The sequence below is a fragment of the Mya arenaria genome, chromosome 8 (assembly GCF_026914265.1).
Source record: "Mya arenaria isolate MELC-2E11 chromosome 8, ASM2691426v1".
Taxonomy (NCBI): domain Eukaryota; kingdom Metazoa; phylum Mollusca; class Bivalvia; order Myida; family Myidae; genus Mya; species Mya arenaria.
Window position 1 is genome coordinate 26,174,488 of NC_069129.1, and position 21,487 is coordinate 26,195,974.

General features: G+C 35.9%; 1 protein-coding gene across 2 annotated transcripts in view; it reads right to left on the reverse strand.

The window, feature by feature from the left end:
* LOC128242171 (rotatin-like) overlaps positions 1-19,689 on the reverse strand; it is a 39,347-nt gene extending 19,658 nt beyond the window's left edge. For both annotated transcript variants that reach the window (XM_052959240.1, XM_052959241.1), the window contains exons 1-17: positions 19,555-19,689; positions 16,348-16,535; positions 15,613-15,802; positions 14,689-14,913; positions 14,217-14,301; positions 13,493-13,607; positions 13,079-13,223; positions 12,481-12,637; positions 11,648-11,810; positions 10,917-11,024; positions 10,046-10,234; positions 9,278-9,490; positions 8,651-8,763; positions 2,154-2,280; positions 1,663-1,788; positions 674-790; positions 54-193 (exon numbers count right to left, since the gene is read on the reverse strand). In XM_052959240.1, coding sequence (XP_052815200.1) covers positions 54-193; positions 674-790; positions 1,663-1,788; positions 2,154-2,280; positions 8,651-8,763; positions 9,278-9,490; positions 10,046-10,234; positions 10,917-11,024; positions 11,648-11,810; positions 12,481-12,637; positions 13,079-13,223; positions 13,493-13,607; positions 14,217-14,301; positions 14,689-14,913; positions 15,613-15,802; positions 16,348-16,535; positions 19,555-19,609 — 2,456 coding nt within the window. In that variant the 5' untranslated portion in view covers positions 19,610-19,689. The remainder of the gene's footprint in view (positions 1-53; positions 194-673; positions 791-1,662; positions 1,789-2,153; positions 2,281-8,650; positions 8,764-9,277; positions 9,491-10,045; positions 10,235-10,916; positions 11,025-11,647; positions 11,811-12,480; positions 12,638-13,078; positions 13,224-13,492; positions 13,608-14,216; positions 14,302-14,688; positions 14,914-15,612; positions 15,803-16,347; positions 16,536-19,554) is intronic.
* Between the last annotated feature and the right edge of the window lie 1,798 nt (positions 19,690-21,487).

The following is a 21,487-nucleotide window of genomic DNA, read 5'->3' on the forward strand; positions in this document are numbered from 1 at the left end:
CACACCACTACAACATTAACCCCCTTTGCGTCTGAATACATCCCCGAACTTACTTTAGGTCTGTAGACAGCATACAACGCAGAGTTCCCCGGAGTTTCTCCCCTCGAGTGATCTCACTTGGGGAAGTGGAGGGTTTGGTTTCGAGCATGGCTAGAATACTGGTTCCCAGCACTGTGTTAACACTTGCATAGGACTGAAAATATGTGCAAATTTCAGGCTTTCAATAAACCAGCAGCTAAGAAGTAGCGAGAAAATATCGCTTTTTTCTCTCACTAACATGTGAATGATCAAAAGAACATTTATTTCTTATTTTTGTATTCTTTATGCATTTTCTTTTTTAATGCTTTGACCGAAATATCATGCTATTTTTAGCTTTCTCTTATTTTCACTTCAATGAAAATATCAATTTTTATTTGATTCATTGATTTCTGTGATTTGATTCATTGATTTCTGTGATCACATGGTGGAATATTTGATCTTACACCCAAATTCAACAACTATTTATTTATTTATTCATTAAAAACAACAATCAAGAGTTTTTATTTGTCAAGAAAAGAAATACAATTACTTGTTACTTTTATTTATGCATACTAATAAAAACCAATGATGTCTTGTTTGAAGTTCAGTTATAAACTTGAAACATGTTACAAAATAAAATCCATACGCATCATACCTGCAAAATCGGAAGTGCCCTGGCAAGTTCTTTCAACATTAACTGCCATAAGGCTGGGCTCATCAGTAACTGACTCTTTAACAAATGAGTCACTAGCTCACTGGCTGCATTGGCCACCTTGGATACAAAAAAACAAACAAGAAAGATTATTCAGTTTCACAGCTTTAATAAACATAGTGCCATGGCTGGGCTCATCAGTAACTGACTCTAAAGAAGTAAGTCACCAACCCGCTTGCTGTGATGATTCTCAGGGATAAAACAACGAGTTAGATGGACACTTGGACACTAACACGGCCAAGATCTTTATTGAAATGACCCCCTGGCTCTTAACTCACTGGCTGCCCAAGATCATTCTGTATAATAGGAATCTGCTAGCTCTTTCAGTAAATCATGACACCACCATAACCTATCTTAACATCTGCGTCTGCATTAACATGGTCAACAACAACTAGTCATGTCACTACAGTAGCTGATGGGTCATGGAAGGGTGCTGCACCCTGTCCTTTGTCAGTGGCAAGATTCTGCCCTCATGGAGACCTGTCTCTATAGAATTAAATGCTCAAGACTGTCAAATATTTCTTTTGAATTGTCTAAAATTTATAATTATGTTGTAAATAAATACACACTTTACATACATGTCTGTTGAAACCTAATATTACTGCAATGAAACACGTTTCTGACATTTTCTGCCAAATTTATAATGGTTAACTTCTTCATACCCCGATTCAATGTGCCGTTTTTACACTTAGCACCCGGTTCTTTTTTGCAGCACCCAATCCTTTTTAAATCCTGGCTAAAAGCCTACTATTGTATTTTAAATTTGTATGTTTTTTTTTAAGAAAATAATTTGAGAGTTTGACATAGCTTTGATAACATTATCAGTTTTGTCACGAAAAAATTTAAACATTGCCAATGACTCAAAAAAAGGTCAAGGTTTTCAAATGAAAATTGGTACAAATGTTGCCAGTGACAAAACCCTACTACTGTACCTTTGTATCCTTATCGGCAAGTCCAAAGACAATGATCTCATACAAGATGTCAGCATCGATGATAAATCTGACCTTCTCACAGCTTGTTGAGCCAGGTTCGCTGGCTTTTAGCACACTGAGGTTCGTCTGGAAATGTAAAATATATCACCATTGTTTTTTCCATCCTTCATTAAGCTTATTTGTTAATGGTTAGCCACAAATCATTAAGAAACGTCTTTTCAAAAACAAATTTGGAATGGCAATGTGCAAATAATCAGAAACCATATGTCAACTAAGGGCTGTTTTTCAGGGAAATCAATCCACCATTATGCTAGCTTGTTGAGACATCAGGCCCTATGTTTATTAAACGAATGTTCAAGGACAAACATTAGCATCAACATTGAGCTATTAAAACATTGCATGAAGTTATTCTTGAAAATTAAAATCATTAACAATCTTCCAAATTTCTGTAACAACAAGTCACTCAAAACAACAGTAAAGCAATTCACTACCTTAACACATTGCAGTACAGCAGTAAATATGCCCAGTCGCAGCTTTCCTATTGGATGGGCAAGAAGCTGTAACAGCAACTTCTTGTAACGGGCCTTGTGATCTTCATAGTGCTGAGAACGACTACCACTGTAAAATTTATGCAGTGAATACTATATTAGGCCTGCATTATTTTAAATAATATATTTTAAAACAAGGGAGTCAAAAGTCACAAATATGCCAGTTCTGGTTTTAAGACGCCAAGCTTAAAGTGGTTGTAGTTGAGTCAAATTTGAGATAAGTGGTTTAACGATAAGAAAAATTCAGAGGGTATACACTGTAAATTTAGTTTTTGCCATTTCAAGGGTCATAACTCTGGAATGACTGAGGCATAAGAGCTGGTTATCAAACCTGACCAAGACATTCTGCTCATACATATTCTGACTTAATATGATGATTGGATAAAGGATTCTGAATAATTGATCAGACAATACTGATGTTAGGTTATTTCTTTAATTAAAGGATGATTACCCTTGAGTTACTCTTGCAACATGGCTCGTTATTCAACACTTCGAAACATAATGCCCATACACATTCTAATGACTGAAGTTATTAACAATATCACTTTTTTAAATTTCTAAAATTAAAGGGAGTTGACTCTCGAATGACTTGAGCAATTTGGCTGGTTATCTTACTTGTTCAATATTAGATGTCCATACACATTCTGATCAAGTTTTGGGATGATTGGACAAAGGCTCCTAGAGTTATTGTTCTAAAAAGACAAATTCCAGGTAATTTCACTAGTTAAAGTGCAATAACTCTCGAGTGACTTAATGATATGGCTGGTTATAAAAAGTCAGATATATTATGTCAATTCACAATCTGATTATTTCCGTGATGATTAGATTCAGGCTTCAAAGTTATAGAGGGGATAAGAACAATTTTAGGTAATTTCTACAGATAAAGAGCCTTAACAATTGAGTGCCTGAAGCAACTGGCTGGTTATCAAACTTGTCCGTAGCATAATGCCCATACACATTCTGACTAAATTTGGTGATATCATTGGACAAAGGTTGCAAGTTATTGATCAGACAAGACAGCTTTGAGATATAATCTATAAATAAAGGGCGATAATTCTCGAGTGACTCAAGCAATATGGTTGGTTATAAATGTAGTCCAAGATCCAATGCAAATCTCACCAATTTTTATTTTTGTTACTTTGAGTAAAATACAAAAACATTACACTTTCCTTACATTGGTTTTGATTTCATAATCAAACATATGATCAATCTGAGCCGTGAAGCCAGAAGAAATATATATTAAGAAACAATGAGCTCATAACAAGTGATTAATTTATCTGAAATTGTCTGACCTTTATTTTTGTAAAACCTTCAACCTTCAGTATGCTAAAAAAAACTATGTTCAGATGCAATTCATTCAATTCAAAAATGGATAAATAAAAAAGTCGATAAGAAAAGCCATTGGCTGAAGGCCAGAGGCTGGAAAAATCTCTCCCAGTAAGAACAGTACTATATGCCCGACCAGCTAGAACTAAACAGTTTGGCCATCAGATAAGAAATGCACACATATCTTTCACACACAAAAAGAGCTTTCACTGAGAGTGAGGAAGACCACAATATGCCACCCGGACTTAAGAATGGTAAAACAGTATAGTTTGGAAAAAAATCATCATATAACATGTGCTGTGTGCAATTTTTGGTTATCAGCTCAGGACATGAAAAGCACAACTCTTATAAAGTCCAAGACAGAACTACCTGGAAGCCAATTCATCAAGATTCCTAGAAGCTGAGTTTCATTCTTAGAAAGTATTTTCACTAACAGTACTATACTGTAGGAAAAAATCTTTCCTACATACAAAATGGCTCATGGATACAAAACCGCTTCTAGATACGAAATCGCTCCTTGTGTTCTTAATTTAAGACATAACTAATTTATTCTTAGCTTCATAAAAACTTATAGCTTATATTATCCCTCTTGAGTCTGTTTTCTATGTAGAAATTTATGCTTGTGTCCATTTTGACAGACCATGAAAAAGAGTCCCTGGTAGGGTTGAACCCACAACCACTGAGGTGAGAGAGAGTAAACTCAACCACTAGACAACTCCAACTCTGGTGGGACCTGAACCCATAACCACTCAGGTGACAGGCGGACACCGTAACCACTAGACCACTCACACCCTGGTGGGGCTCAAACCATAACCTCTCAGGTGAGAGGGGTGCACCTTAATCACTAGACCACTCCCACCCTGATGGGTCTCGTACCCACAACCACTCAGGTGATAGGCAGACACTTGAACAACTAGACAACTCCAATCCTGGTGAGGCTTGAACCCACAACCACTCAGGTGACAGGCAGACACCTTTACCACTAGACAACTCCAACCCTGGCGAGGCTGGAACCCACAACCTCTCAGGTGACAGGCAGACACCTTTACCACTAGACAACTCCAACCCTGGCGAGGCTTGAACCCACTACCTCTCAGGTGACAGGCAGACTCCTTAACCACTAGACAACCCCAACCCTGGCGAGGCTGGAACCCACAACCTCTCAGGTGACAGGCAGACACCTTAACCACTAGACAACCCCAACCCTGGCGAGTCTTGAACCCACAACCACTCAGGTGACAGGCGGACACCTTAACCACTAGACAACTCCAACCCTGGCGAGTCTTGAACCCACAACCTCTCAGGTGACAGGCGGACACCTTAACCACTAGACAACTCCAACCCTGGCGAGTCTTGAACCCACAACCACTCAGGTGACAGGCGGACACCTTAACCACTAGACAACTCCAACCCTGGCGAGGCTTGAACCCATTACCTCTCAGGTGAGAGGGGGACACCTTAATCACTAGACCACTCCCACCCTGATGGGGCTTGAACCCACAACCACTCCACTTTCACACTTATGTTCTTGATGTAACTGGTCCTATTTAACTACAGCTAATTTAAACATAACATTTTTACAAACACAAACTATTTTCCATTCTACCATAAACACAACATTTGTTCAGTATTACATTTCTGTACATTAATATTACATACAAGTACACCAGTACTAAGAGATAGAACACTTCAGAAAGTTTTATAACTTGACCAATAAAAGTAACAACCATTCCGTCACATGTAAAACACATGAAACTATACCCTTTGAAATAGGTATTAGTCAGAGAGCTATGTTAAAATACAAATACCTGACATCAGCATTCTCATGTCTTTAAAAAAACAAAAACAATTTCAATGTAAAAAAAGAAAAGAAAAGTATATTTCAGTGACTGTTTTGACCAAAATAGTGAATTACCAATGCATACTTTTAAAGCTGCACTCTCACTGATATACCATCTTTACAACTTTTTTAATTTTTGTCTTGGTGATGCCAATGATATAAGGTTTCTGACAATAAATTAATGTTTTATGGCTTAAACCGTTCCTAACAGTTTAAGAAAAATGCATATAACATCACTTTTTTAACTTAAATATAAAAATCTGTGATCTTATTTTTTGCCAGCAGTCTTATATAACTTGTTTCCATGGGTTTTCACAAAAAATGGCTTGTTCCAAGACAAAAATAAACTAGAAGCGCCGCAATGCGACGAAACCAGGTTTTTGTTATGGGCAATCAGAAATTATAGCCAATTAATTTGTTGTATGAGCAAGTTCAATCTGCAGCTTCATATAAGCTATATTCACACTAAGATTCATCACTATCCATCAATTCTAACTAAGTTATTGGGCAGAAACCATTTTTCTATTTTTAGTAACAGTGATCTTGACCCCACCCCCCTCAAAAGAAATTCCTAGCTTGCTCTTCACATAAGCTACTAGTACCTACACACAAAATTTCGTCAATATCTATCAATCCTAACTAAAGTTATTGGGCAGAAACCATTTTTCCAGTTTTAGTAACAGTGACCTTGACCTTAGCTCCACCCCTCTCAAAAGCAATCCCAAGCTAGCTCTGTACATAAGCTACCTACACACCAAGTTTTATCAATATCTATCAATGCTAACTAAAGTTATTGGGCGGACACCATTTTTAAATTTTTAGTAACAGTGACCTTGACCATAGCCCCACTCCCCTCAAAAGCAATCCCAAGCTAGCTCTTTACATAAGCTACCAACACACCAAGTTTAATCAATATCTATCAATGCTATCAAAAGTTATTTGGCAAAAAACATTTTTCTTTTTCAAGTAACAGTGACATTGACCGTAGCCCCTCCCCACTCAAAAGCAATTCCAAGCTAGCTCTTCACATAAGCTACCTACACACCAAGTTTCATCAATATCTATCAATGCTAACTTATGTTATTGGGCAGAAACCATTGTTCTATTTTTAGTAACAGGCGACCTTAGCCCCACCCCCCTCAAAAGCAATCCCAAGCTCGCTCTTCACATAAGCTACCTACACACCAAGTTTCATCAATATCTGTCAATGCTAACTAAAGTTATTGGGCAGAAACCATTTTTCTATTTTATGTAACAGTGACCTTGACCATTTTTCTATTTTAAGTAACAGTGACCTTGACCTTAGCCCCTCCCCACTCAAAAGCAATCCCAAGCAGCTCTTCACATAAGCAACTTACACACCAAGTTTCGTCAATATCTATCAATCCTAACTAAAGTTATTGGGCAGAAACCATTTTTCTATATTTAGTAACAGTGACCTTAACCTTAGCCCCACCCCCCTCAAAAGCAATCCCAAGCTAGCTCTTCCCATAAGCTACCTACACACCAAGTTTCATCAATATCTATCAATGCTAACTAAAGTTATTGAACAGAAACCAATGTTTGACGCCCGCCCGCCGCCTGTCCAACGACAACCTCATTCTAATAACCCGGTTTTCGTTGAAAACCTGGTTAAAAAAGCTGTCAAAACATTTAAATCTGTGAGAGTGCAGCTTTAAAGGGACTAGACACCAGATGAAACAATTGTAAGGAAATAGGAAATTGTCAAAAATTTACATTAAAATTATTTGTTGTGTTAAACGCATTGAATATAACGTACATGTACTGATGTATCACATCACTTATGACAAATGTATCTATTGCAGTTTTTGTGTATTTTTCCAATTTAAAATTTACTTGGTTTGTCTTCCACATAAAAATACCATTGAAATTTAAAAATAGCAATTTTCTTTTGATCATGTTACTTGATATATTATCGGCCTCATACTAGCTTGTATGAACAAGGCTCATTTGAGGAAACACTACATTTGCCGATTTTGGGACCATCTGAGGTCTTGTCCCTTTAAATGCTCCTTTACATTAATGAAACAAGACCAATGCGGCAACGCCGCATTAAAGCCGATTCTTTTATTTAACAATGCAATTTTAAAACCTAGGATTAGAGCTAGTGACCTTGTATTTATAACCAAAAAGACCCATTTTTAAACTTATCGGAGATATCGTTCATACAAATAACCTGATCAACAGAATCTATCCCCTTTGTGTGAGGAAAAATGAACATTTTATAAATACATCAGCTTTTCCAATAAGATCTGTCCCAGAGATCTAGTTTTTGACCCTAGATGACACACTTTATCATCTAAGACTTCTTGTACACAATTTTTTTTAAAGTTAATCAAAATTTAAATTTTTGAAAAATATGGGTAGATATGAAATTCATGTTTGGGATGTGTGTTTATAAAATAGCAATTCAATTTAGTTGTTGATTGAAATTGATAGGTTTGGTAAGCATAGAATTTTTCTATGACATCAGGAAAATATTTCCGAAGATTTGACCTAGATACCTAGTTTTTGATCTGAGGTGACCCATTTTCACAAATGTTTAAGACAACATGTAGACAAATATTCTGAACAAATTTAATAAAGATTTGACAGAAATTAATGAATTTTTATGACAGTGGAATACTTTCTCCTAAGATTTGACCTTGTGTCCCAGATTTTGACCGGGGATAACCCATATAAAAGAATTTTCAAGATATTATGGAGACAAATATTCTGACCAAGTTTCATAAAGATTTGACAAAAATTGTTGAATTTATGACGTGGAAAGATTTTCCTAAGATTTGACCTATTGACCTAGATTTTGACCCGGGTTGACCCATATAAAGAAATATGCAAGATATAATGCATACCAGCATTCTGACCATGTTTCATCCAGATTTGATAAAAATTGTTGAATTTATTACTGTGAAATATTTCTTCTGAAGATTTACCCTTGTGATCTAGTTTTTGACCCGAGATGACCCATATTCATATACATTCAAGATTACAAGCCGACAAATAGTCTGACCAATTTTGGATAAACCATTGGATAAAAAATCTCGACTTTATTACATAAAATGAAAACTTTAACACAGAATTGTTAACGCCCGACCGATCGCCCGCCTGGTTTTCGCCATTCTATAACCTTTAATTTTTCCATGAAAAATCCGGCTAAAAATGATGCACAAGAGAGAATCATTTTTCTTTTCGTCATATTCAAAACAAAAAAGAAGTCACTAACACAAAACCTGTGAAGGAAACATGTACTCACATATCTGAGCACAGTCTAACAGTCTCTGTGATGTAATTCATGTGACGGTGGTACGGTAGGCTGTCAAAGGCTCCCTCACACAGGGAAAGTGTCTCCTTTGATAGTCGAGATGCCTGGAAAAAAAGAGAGAATTGAGCTTACTTCACTCTGGAAAGGTCGAGGCATGACAAATATTATCAACATATGTTAGTATTCTTAACTCCTCGCAATTAGGATTTGGTAAGTGATAAATGTGTCAAGTGGTAATGACCTTCATAAATATGCTCAGTTTAACTATAGTTTTGCCAACATTTTCTCAGCAATCAAACCAGGACCCCTGGTTAAACTTTCTATGTAGCCGTATACAGAGCAATACAATTCATTTGGCCTTAATTAAACTGATGTTTCTCTTTGCATATGAATAGGATTAATATAATAAAGGACTTCCACATATTTTAAGTTCACCTTTTGTGGGTAATATAGTATACTTTGTAATGCAACAGTAGGTGCTTTACCTGAAAACCTTAAAAGCAATGGGGTTTCACCTACAGTGGTTGCTTTAACTTAAACACAATGGTGTCACCACACAAGGGTGGCAATTATTAGGATGCTCCACCTTAAGATGCAATGATTTAATAATGTACAAACCTCTTCCTGGGCCAGATTCATAAACTTGCAAGTCCTCTGCAACGATTGGCAAATGGTTGCCGTAGCAACATACACAGAGTACCTTCCGTCGTCAAGGTACTGTAGGTAACCTAGCAACTGAAGCTGAAGGTCAGGAAGTGTGTTGCTAAGGGCTTCATCATATACAAGTGTGTTCATGATGGAAAGGAGATTCTCTGATATAACCCCTCGACACTGAAAAGGAAAACACAAGTAATGCAGATCTGCTTGATATTTCAAGGGTCTAAATTTTGAAATAGATCACATTCGATCAGGTTAACATATTTAAACCTGAAGAAACATTAAACAACTGATGTGTTCTGATCACTAAATAATAGAAAAAGAGAATACTGGCATTGTGAATAAAAATAAAACTTGCCAAAATTTGTTTGAAAAAAATAACATGAAATTTACATTTACAAAATTTAAAGCATAAAAATGACTTTTTTTTCATCTTTTAACTGTACATTTTGTGAGCTTACAGAACTAAAAACGACAGGCTCAAAAATGATTTTAAGTCTATAGACATTGCTCAACCAAATGCAATGCAATTTTTATATTTCCTTTTTATTTACAGTTCTATTTTATTTTTGTCTAATTACTCAGGTGCAATGCAATAATCACTAACCTTCTTAACCTGAACACGAGGGTCAAGGGTCCAAAAACACATGATATATACATTGCTCTATGAAATTCAAACCAATTTTTATATTTTCAGTTTTATTTCCTTTTTTCCCAATAATCACAAACCTTGTCAAGTGGAACCAGAGGGTCAAGGATCCTAGCCAGAAGCACATGTAGACCAACCAAGCACTGCCTCTGCTGTACAAGGTCACCAGGGTCATTATTAGTGTCATCAGGGTCAGACTTCAAGTTGCTATGGTGATGAAATTTCAATAGATCAGCCATGACATCTAGGCTTTCAATAAGCTTTTCACTCTGGAAATACATACATAACAAATAAAATTCATCAGGGTTATGACAGGTTGTTTTGCCACTTTGTCGTTTTTCTGAGGTTAATTATTAATCTGAATTGTGTTACTATTTCTAAGTTGTGCAAAAACATTTTCAACTTTCTATTATCTTAATGACATTACTAATGATTAAGTGTACACAATGGGTTTGTTGGTTACTTGAAAATAATTTTGGAATAAAACATATACCTTTCTTAGGTTCTATACACAGATTTTGAATAAAGGCCAAGAGTTACAATGACAACCATTATATCGAAGGTCATAGGTCAAAGGTTGCGTTCATGGTAATAACCAACATACCATAAGTCTCTCTTACACTGAAAATATCTGTCTTAAGACACACTTATACTTTCCCAAAAAGCCCTAGGCTGGCCCTGGCATAAGTGTTATCATGGTAACCACAATATCAAAAATACCACAATGTTACCATGGTAATGACCTTTGTAATCCAATCCACATTTGTACATGATTCATCTACAGGACTACACTTACAATTGAGCTGCCATGGACAGATCATGCCGAAGGCCTTAGGTAACCATGGAAACCACAATTACCAAGGTCAAGTCTACAAAATTAAATATTTCCATGGTAACAACCTACATACCAAAAGCCTATTAAATACATAACTTATCTACATATGCACTTACACATTCCCTAGCTGCCATAGACTGATCCTGCCATAGGCCTGGTGTTACCATGGCAATCACTATATCCAAGGTCAAGTGGAGAAGGTGAAGGACTTCCATGGTGATGACCTTGAAAAAAAAAATGTTCTGACTTAAAACACAAAAAACTGGCCCTGTTTTGATAAAGATTTTAAAACTTATGTTCATAAACTTTCAGACATATCTCCATTTTTAGGGTAAACTGTGTTTCAAAACAATGGCATTTATTGCACAGATTCCGCCCATAACTCTAAGGGTATGCCCCAGCACTTTAAAGCAGCTTCAGGTTTAAGACTAAATTATCTTACTGCAATGGGCCAAGAATGATTAGTATTATTATACACTTAAAATCCATACTTTCCTTGCTTGTCCTGTATTTCATGTTATAGTTTATATATAAGACATTTCAGATGGTAGAATTGAAGTAATACCCTTATTTTCAAACAAAAACAGCCATAAACAACGAACACAAATGCTCATGTTTGTTTTTCTAGTAAAAGAAGGGGCATAACTCAACAATAAGTAAAGCTAGAGCCATGAACATAGGGACACATATGCCAAGGTTAAAGCTTTGGCATGATGCCAACAATGACTGAGCCACCAAGGCTACGACAATACCCGGATTCTATGAAAAACAGACAAGCTGAAAAGATCATGGCAATACTATTCAGTTCATTAACAAAGAACCGAAATGTATATCTTATTTTTCTAACCTGATCAGTAGAGCGTAGAAGTGGCAGTGCTCTCTCCAGAACCTGGGTACAAAACTGCGGAAGGGTTAACTGCAAGTATTGAAGGGCAGGGACATCCTCAAGGTCAATGGGTTCTCCTCTCCTGCCTTCCAGGCTTAAGCCCACACTGGAAGCCCGAGATGTCCTGTCATATAAATATAAAGTTATTTGCTGAGGTCATGACAAGTTATATGGGCAATGTAAAGGAGCGATCTCTTCAAAGGTCAGTGGGATCCCACTGAGTATCAGTGAGCCAAGAATCATGAAAAAAAGATTATTAAAGGGGCTAGACACCAGATGGTCCCAAATTCTGAAATACATTATGTCCACAAGACAAGCCTAGAATTGTCATTACAAACTAGTATGAGGCCTAAAACACATCATTTCACATGATTAAAATATTATTTTGTCGCTGCCTCAGCTCAGTTTACTTGTTTAAAATAATGCATAATGGTTTCCCAGTTTATCATGTGAATGTGAAAGCAACATGATTAGTACAGATACAGATATGCTGTTTTTAAATCAACTTGAATTTATGTAGAGGACAAACCCAGTAAATTTTGAATTGAAAAAAATACGCAAAAACTGCGAAATATACATGTGTCATAAGAGATGAGTCCATGTTAAAGTAAAGAATATGTATACAGCATAAACAGTGTATACATGTGTATAGACTGCTTACAAGTGTGTATATACAGAGTATACATGTGTATATACAGCATATATATGTGTATATACAGTGTTTACAATTTAAAAAAAATGTGTTTATACAGTGTATATATTTGTGTTTACAGCGTATATATGTGTCAACATACCCAGTGGAAGAACCAGACGTATCTCCATCCCGGCCATCCCCCCGGGGGCGGGAATCTGTCCAACCAATCACCGATGGCCTTCCATCTCCTCCTCCATTTTGATTGGCTGATGAAGAACTGGAGGGTGTAGAGAATGGAGTTGGTGTGGTGCTGAAGTCTGAAATAACCAATGACAAGGACTGTTTTATATTCCCTTTGAAGTATTCAATGCTCAGCCAATCACAGGTCCTTATTTTCTTACTTTGATTGGCAATCAGAATTGAAACAAATGAAATGGAGTGGGCCTGTCACAAAAAGCATAAAAAAACAATAAACAATGCATTACTGAATTATCATTATTTTAGTATTGTAATCCAAACAAGGACAACCTTCTGTATCCACCTCTATATTGATTTGGTCAATCTTTTAGCATTAACCATGAGTTATAAGGGCATAAAGCATTTGACAACATGTATTTTATTTGTTTATACACATGTTGTTTGTTCCCTGCTACATATGATCAAAACTCAAAATTTGAATGTTGCTCAATAATACAAAGACCTTTTTTAAACCAATTTTATCCTTTCTAGCAATGATAAATCACAAAGTACCAGCTAACCTTGTTTTGCTGTGTAAAAGTTGGGATCCTGATGACATCGTATTCTACTACGCAGACATGTGACATAGTCAGCCAATGTCCTTACAGCCTGAAGCCTGGCCACACCCCCTTCTTTGATTGGTCCACTCAGGAGTGAAAGCAGGTTCTAAAAATAAACCAGGTTCAAAATTGTAACGTTTGCAGTAAAATTGAGTTCTAGTAGTTTTCAATGATATGAAGCATTCAATAGAAAAAATCTAAGAGAATAAACCCCACAATAAGAGCACCTTGCATCACACATTTAAGGCTTTTTGAGTCTATAATATAAGGAAATTGTCAAATATTTAGTAATTTTCAGTCGTAAAATGTTGATATGGTCTAATTGCTTCTAATTTCACAGAAGATTTGTTTGATTTATGAACTTTAAGCAGTTACCTTGACAATATTAGGCCTCTGCAGGAAAATTTCAGCAGGAAAATCTTGGAAGACAACGTCACTTAGAAACTCGCACGTGCTGACAAGCATCGAGGCCTCCCGACTCTGGAGAGAACTGAAACAAGAATTTTCACAACACTATGATCAGATGAATAAATGATAAAAAGACACAATATGAAAATCATCCAGTCTTTGTAAAAATACCATGTTTTATATGATACTGCACCAAACATGATGTCTATCAAAAGAGGCAAACCTGAAGCCTTTTGAACCATATATTGAGCAAGGCATCGACAGGAAAAGGTCTTATGTTCGATTTAAATAAGTTGGAAATTGCTTGAGTTTCCAATCCCTTAGTTAGATTTTAAAGAAAGCACTAACAAATGAACAATTTTCAAGCATTTCCTAGATTCTAAATGCCAACATAAGAGTGAAATTACGACAAACATCCTTAGCCTTCATTTGTTATTTCTGATTTCGAGATTCAAGCACTTGCTATTTTGTGGGAAACAATATTAAATTATACGCCCATGCATACTCATTTTTACTGGAGTATGCGTAGGTAGCCACTGTTCGCCAAGAGCAAACTTGACTATTTTCTGCCCAAAACACATGAGCTAAAAATGAAACGCTGAATTACTGAATTCCACTCATGCCATTGGGTCTGATTTTCCCATCAAGGCCACATACGTATGAACACTATTTATATTACTGTAGAACAAACCTGTTGGTGGAGGAGAGAACATGTCTGTCTGTGGGTGTGAGTGATAACCATGGAAATATGGTCATTCTAAAACAGCTACTGCCCTCTAAAAAATCAACGATTGTTTGTTGTTAAAAACATCTAGCCAATCACAGTTTCTATTTAACCTTATAAGCATGCATGATATAAAGCAGCCTTCCCGTAGCAGAAATTTCATAAAAATTCTGCAATTTTCCCCAAAATTATTTTCATTATCATTCAACTGTTTCACAATCACAGCAAAAAAAACCCAATCCCCCACACAGAGACACACATCCCAAGATGATTGGCACCCCTCTCTTTTACCGTAAAAAGCTTTTGAGACAGTGCTCGATATATTTTATATAAACTTAATTATATTAAACTTCAACATTGTTTTGAAGGAAAAAACATGCATTTTAATCAAACAAAGTGTGTTTATGGCTATATTTGCTAACAGCAGGCTCTTACATACCAAGCCCCAGATCAGCTACTGTGGGGTGACCCCCGGGCCCTGGTGTCATAGGCTGTTGCCCCAGATCTCCCTGACACCCCTCGAAGAACCCCAAAGGTGGTTCCCTGTAATCTGGTAGTCTGGCTCCATGCTCAGAAGGGGCATTGGTGCTAGGGGCAAGGGAATAATCCTGGGTATGACGGGTTGCTATGGTATCCACTGTGGTTTCTGCACCCGCAGTCATTCCTGAAAAATAAATACAAGACTTTATATTTCATTCCTATTTGCGGATTTGGTCTCATCAAATATACAAACTTTACACTTGAAAACCATTATGCACTATATTTAAGCAGGTAAACTCACAGAAGACAGCTACAAAATATTATTTTAATCATGTAAAATAATGTATAATTGGCATCATTCTATCCATTGACAATTCTAGGCTTGTTTTGAGAAAATACTGTATTTGCATATTTTGAGTCAGTATGCTGTCAAGTCCTTTTATGGCACTTTCACACCTTATTCCATGAGAAATGAATAACCCAATTCCTTGTTACAATAGGGATATTTGCCTTTGATGCACTGGATAACACTGAAATGTTTACTCATTGATATCAGGCTTTCATATCAACTAGAATTCTATAACAAATGTACTATAGAAATTGTAACAAGACTGGTGATACCAAACCACTGCAGGGCAAGCTGGCTTGGACTTCTTTAAAAAACTGTAAACTTTACTGCTGCAGGGCTAGCGGGCTTGGGCTTCAATTAACAACTGTATACTTTACCACTGCAGACAGGGCTACCGGGCTTGGGCTTCTATCAACAACTATAAACTTTACCACTTTAGTGCTTGGGCTTCTTTTGACAACTGTAAACTTTACCAATGTAGGGCTAGCAGGCTTGGGCTTCTTTCAACAATAATAGACTTTTGCCATCACATACCTGTATGGTTGTGTCTCTGATAGATACACTCTGGAGCATGGTCCAATCCAATATCAACGTCAGGCAGGCGCATGCAGTTCTCAAGCACCTGATCGACAACTGGTTGCAGGGCCGATGTCACATCTTTTCGCAGACTGGTAAGAAACTCAATAGCACCAATGTCTTGTAAGGTTTCTGCACCGGATGTGTGCTATATAAATAGAAAATAAATTACCAATAAGTTTGAAAATCTCTAGGGATTAGCAATTAAGAGTTATGGAAGGGTGCTGCACTCTGTCCTTTTTTAGAAGCGACCTCTTGTAACAATGATGAAAAGGATGAAAATCCTTTTTTAATTTATTGAAGTTTGCTTAAGACTGAAGAAAAATAGTTTTGTTTCGAAAAAGAAAACTTACAATAAGTTCATCAATACATACAAACTTTACATATTTGGTTGTTCTAACCTACATTTGTAATTTTACTTTAATAAAGCACACTTCCTAACATTTTAGGACAAATTTATAATGTTAAGCCTGATACAATAAGGCCTAAAAAATCATTTGGTTCAGGTCACCCGACCCTACCTATGAAAATAAGAGCTGACCATTTTTATAGTCAGTTGGTATAAAAAAATCTTCTTCTTTTTAAGTGTGTTTTAATATTTAGTTTAAAACCTTTAAAGCTTTATACAGAAGAATAAATCTGTTTCAATTGTTTTTCTGGAATTTTGACTTCAACTTCTCACATATACTGTACCTCTGAAAGCCTGCAGAGTAGATTGAGGACATCTGAATGCCGGGAAGATTTCGGGTAGTTGAACCATTCAAGGAGGCGAATAAACAAGTGGCGCTCTTGGACAAGATCAGAGTCACATATAAGTTTGTGCTCTAACTTTGAAAGAATATTCTCCAAGGCTCTAACACGAATCTCATCCAGATGGTGACCTGCAAACACATTATGATTAAAAAATAAAATCTGTCTTGGTCAAGATATTTGAGACTATAAGAATCCAGATAAAGTTTTACACCAAAATTTGGATCTCATATCTGAGGTGGGAGAAAAAGTTCTCCGCCACACGATAGAACAGGGAGAACTACATTAAAGATTATATTTCAAGTTATTGATATTCAAAACTACAATTATAGGAACCGTACAGCATTGATTTTACATTTCTTGTCTGTAACGACGTAAATCTGCAAACGAAAAGAAGGGGTTTCAAGTGGACTGTACTGTTAATATATTAGGATTGAAAACTACAATTTGAATATTTGAATATTCGACATTAAGATTGAAAAGTTATGACAAGATAAATTTGCAATTGCATAAATGAATAACTTTTCGTGACTATGATAAATTTTGGGTTTTGAATTAGATTCAATTTCCCTATATAACTTATAGATAGCAGTCATTGAAATTAGACTTTTGGATGAACAAGCCCAAATTCTTATACTTTTGCTTGGCATCAAAATTTTGAACAAGCCCTGCTATATAAAATTCAGAATTTGAGCAAGCCCGAAACATATTTTACCAGTGCAGGGCTAGTGTGCTTGTGTTAATTTCGACCACTGAGATAGTTCATTCTGTCCAACTACATGCAATTGGTTTACTGCGGCCGGGTTTCTTTGGCAATTGTTCATTACGTCCGACATTTAGCCACAATAATGCGCGTTTAGGGGACTTTTGTAACATTTGGATGTTCATTTTGTTCCCTAAAATTGACTATTCCATATCAATGTAAAATATATTCTTTAACTGTTACTCCACAATTGTAAACACCTCGCTGTTAAATAAAAACACAAAAATTACACTATAATTATTTTAGCCAATACCTTTCACTTATAACACATAAATTATAATGAAACACAAATAATAAGTTTAATTTACAGGGTTCTCAAAATGAACCGGCCGCCAGCCTATTTGACCAGTTAAAACCAGAAAGTGGCAAAATTACAACCATCAGATTAACGTGACCATCTGCTAAAAAAAGATGTTTCGCTTTGATGAACACTCGATATCTTCTAATTGGCCGTGATTGCAGATGGGTGTAATCGGTCCAAACACTTGGTAGATCATAGGAGACACATTTTGCTGACTGTATAATGCAAATATTTCTGATATTGTTCGCCGAGTTAAATTTTTTCCACGTCCCAGATAAAACTTACTTTTTACTTATGTATTAATGATAAGGCTTTGCGTATACACAGGCTAAATTGCAGGTTTTATTAACATTTCATTAATCGTTACAATAATTAATCCGCAATAATCAATTGTTATTTATTTAGCCTAATCCAAGTCCCATCCCATCACAAACAGCTGTGAAAGGATAACTAATTAACACATGTATTGCAATGTGTCGTGTATGTCGGCTGCAGATCAAACTTTTCACTTTGTGATGTCAGAGCACGAGCACACAACATTTTTCCGTTTGATATGCAGCCGACATATACGACACATTTCAATACATGTGTTAATAAGTTAAACTGGAGATTAAAGTCGCGTGGCAATGTATTGTATTTAAATTGGTCATTTGAATACCGTAAGATCCCATTTTTCTCTAGGCTAGTTAACCATGTACTGTGTTTACTGCGTCTGGGTCTAGATTGTAAAATTATCGGAAAAAAATATAGTCAATAATTGTCGTGTGAGAAACGTCAAATCACGGCCGAAATGTTTGAATTCACTGCAAATATGAATGAACTTTTATGATTCGCAAAATATGTCCGAATTATAAGTGCTTTATTTTTTCACTTCAAAACTCCTAGAAAAACAGTACCCTAAATGGCTCAGAATGCAGGAAATTGCATTCTTGTTTTCAATTTGGCCTGTTCAACTCAAACATTTTGAGAACCCTAATTTAGATCGACTTCTGTCAATAAAGCATCGCCATTTCGAAACTAGTCCAAATAATTGTACGTTGACGGATTTTTTTAGATTTTTGATATGACAAATCCTTCACGTACAAATTGTTTAGTATCAAAAGTGGGTAGTTGTTCCGATCAGGATTCCGGGTTAAAGCATATAGCGACTATAAAATATCATAAAAACAAGAAATATTACCAGATAATGTTATTTTATATTAGTTCCGTACACAAAAAATAAATATCCAACGAATAATTATGAGTTTGACAGCTTTTCTTCATTTCATTTTGTCAAAACATAACGATATATACATGAAGGGCACCTGCAATGCTTCAGGGCACAGTTTTAAATCGCTCGGAACATTTCGGCCATGGCCGAGTTGTTACGATTGTATAACGAGGTCTATCTCGAAGCTTTGTCGGAGGAGGCCGAGTAATTACAATTGTATCGAGTTGTTCCCCTTCGCATAATTGTTGTCTGTGTCAGTCAACTTTTGTTTTATTGGAAAGGTAAACAACTTGTTTTAATGCATTAAATGCTTGTTTAGTGCATTTAATAAACATTTCACTTACATGGTAAAATATGTATATAACTCTTTATGATCAATTTCAACCATATAATACTTCACTTAAAACAATTTCAATATTTTTTAAAACACCCCCGTTTTTTGCACATTCCCGTTTAGACGTTAGGGATTGGAAGAATCCCGTATAACACGTCTATTTTTTTAGACTATTTCGAAACCATCTAGCTGGTGCCCATTATCTTTCCACTCAATATACTTAGCGCTGGGATCTGTCATTCTGTGATAGGAAAACAACAAGTGGGATATGGACGCGTTGAGTCGCCAAATAAAAAATCGTCAAAGACTCTGAAGCGGCTGTTTATATGGACTAGTCCGACATTCATTGAAAAACCCTTCACCCTTCTCATAAAAAACTTAATTAAAAGGTTGAAATCAGTCAATCTAACAAGCAAGTTAAACATTAACTGATATCCACCAATCCGATTTTTTTTTGCTCGGCAGAAAATCAAAAGACAAGCCGTTTATTAATAATAAACATCTTAAGATTAAAAAATAGTAATCAACGAAACAAAATTTACCCAGCTTCTTGAACAGAGCATTGAAGTCAACATCTTGTCTTAACGTTGAACCCATTTATTACTCCAAATGGAGACTGTCAGAGGTAGAAATCCCTATTTTATGTTATGTTTCGTTTTTGTCCGAACTTGTTTTGAAACATCCGCCATTGATTAAAGACTACTCAAGGGAAGTCATTCAGAATGAGTTGGACATATCGGTAAAACCTGAAACGGCTAAATTTAAAAAAAGCCGATACGTCAAATGGGGATCTCATGTTTTTATTATAAGACATTCAATATCAATTTGGATATTATCTGTCTCAAAAATGTTAATATACTATTGATTTAGTTGAAATAAAAAACTTTCTGGAGGTATGAAATTTATTAACTTATTAACATGCAAATTAGCAGCGTTCTGGCACAAGCTACTAGAATCTTTATCTGGTCTGTTGGGTATACATGTGACAACATTTTTTATAAGTTAAATAGGGCTAGCTGTTCAAAATTATAACATCAACTAGTTTGTGTCCAATATTACGACATAGGTCTTCTGCAATTGTTTATGCATTTAGTTGCCCCGCCCACGTTTACATAACGTTGCTAGGGTGAAAAATACTAACCTCATATTTTGAATTTTGTAATTTTGCATCTGAAAATGAATGAAAGGTATATAGAGCTATGAATGCTTAAGAACATTGAGTACAAAGATTAAAATAAGAATGTAACGGCACTTGTCCCGAAACTTTCCGAACACCCCTCGTATCTCCGGCCTCTCCCTCATGAAGCTGCTAGCATGTCTATGGTCCCAGCGTCCCCCAGACCAGGCGATTAATTGCCGCAGATGTCACCGACCAGCAACGAGCTCGAGCACCTGGTGTGGTTCAAGTAACAATAGCTATTCACGACTTTTTCCTGGAAGCGATTAAAAGTTTGAGTGTACCCATGTATGACTAAATTACTTAAAATGACATCGAGGCAGTCATTCATTGTGTACACACTTGACTATTTTGTAAATCCCTTTTATCTAATGTCAAATAGTCATTCTCCTTTAAAAACAATACGACTTATTTGTCTTAGTATTTCCTATTATAGGAAACTGTATGTAATATATGTCCACTTTGTTTATATATATATATGTTTAATTAATTGTTTGTTAAAGCGTTATTGTTCTGATCACATGGTTGTAATAACCCATGATCTAAATAAATCTTGAAATCTTGAAATCTTGACAAAATCGACGAACATTTGATAAAGGTACTCGATGTACAACTATACCCGGAGTTCCTTAACAACTGTGCTAAAGTATGCAATGTTTTCTTTAAAATGCTGCTCGACAACATAAGACAATCCTAAAACAGTAATTTATATTTCGTTTTCGAAGAAATATTGTTTAAATTAATAGGAAACAACTGTCTATTGATTTTAGCCGATGCATTATCATTGTTCTTAATCGTTTGTAAGATCTGACTGGTATGCATCCTTAATTATAAATGTGACCAACGTAATGTGTATAAAACAAACGTGTTATAATTACTGTTACTGTGACACCCTATAATCTCATCTTTCATTATTATGTACACGGTCGAATCCCGTTGGTTCGAACTCGCTTGGCTCGAAGTCCTCGTTGGCTCGAACTAGGTAATTATTCCCGGTTGGCTCGAACTTTTCGAGACGAAAGGTATTTTCGCTGGTCCATGGGAGTTCGAGCCGTCGGGGTTCGACTGTACTATCAAATTTGTATTGTGTTTGTAAATATTTATTCTTATGTATGTATTACGGTATTACCACACACCATGTACATCTCCAGAAAATGGAGGAAAAAAGCTATATTATACATATACTTGTAATCATATATATATGAGTATATAACATATACTATGTAATTATCTATTATTCAACATCTAGCTAAAAACATACATGCAGTATATACCATGATACATATTATGAAATCAAT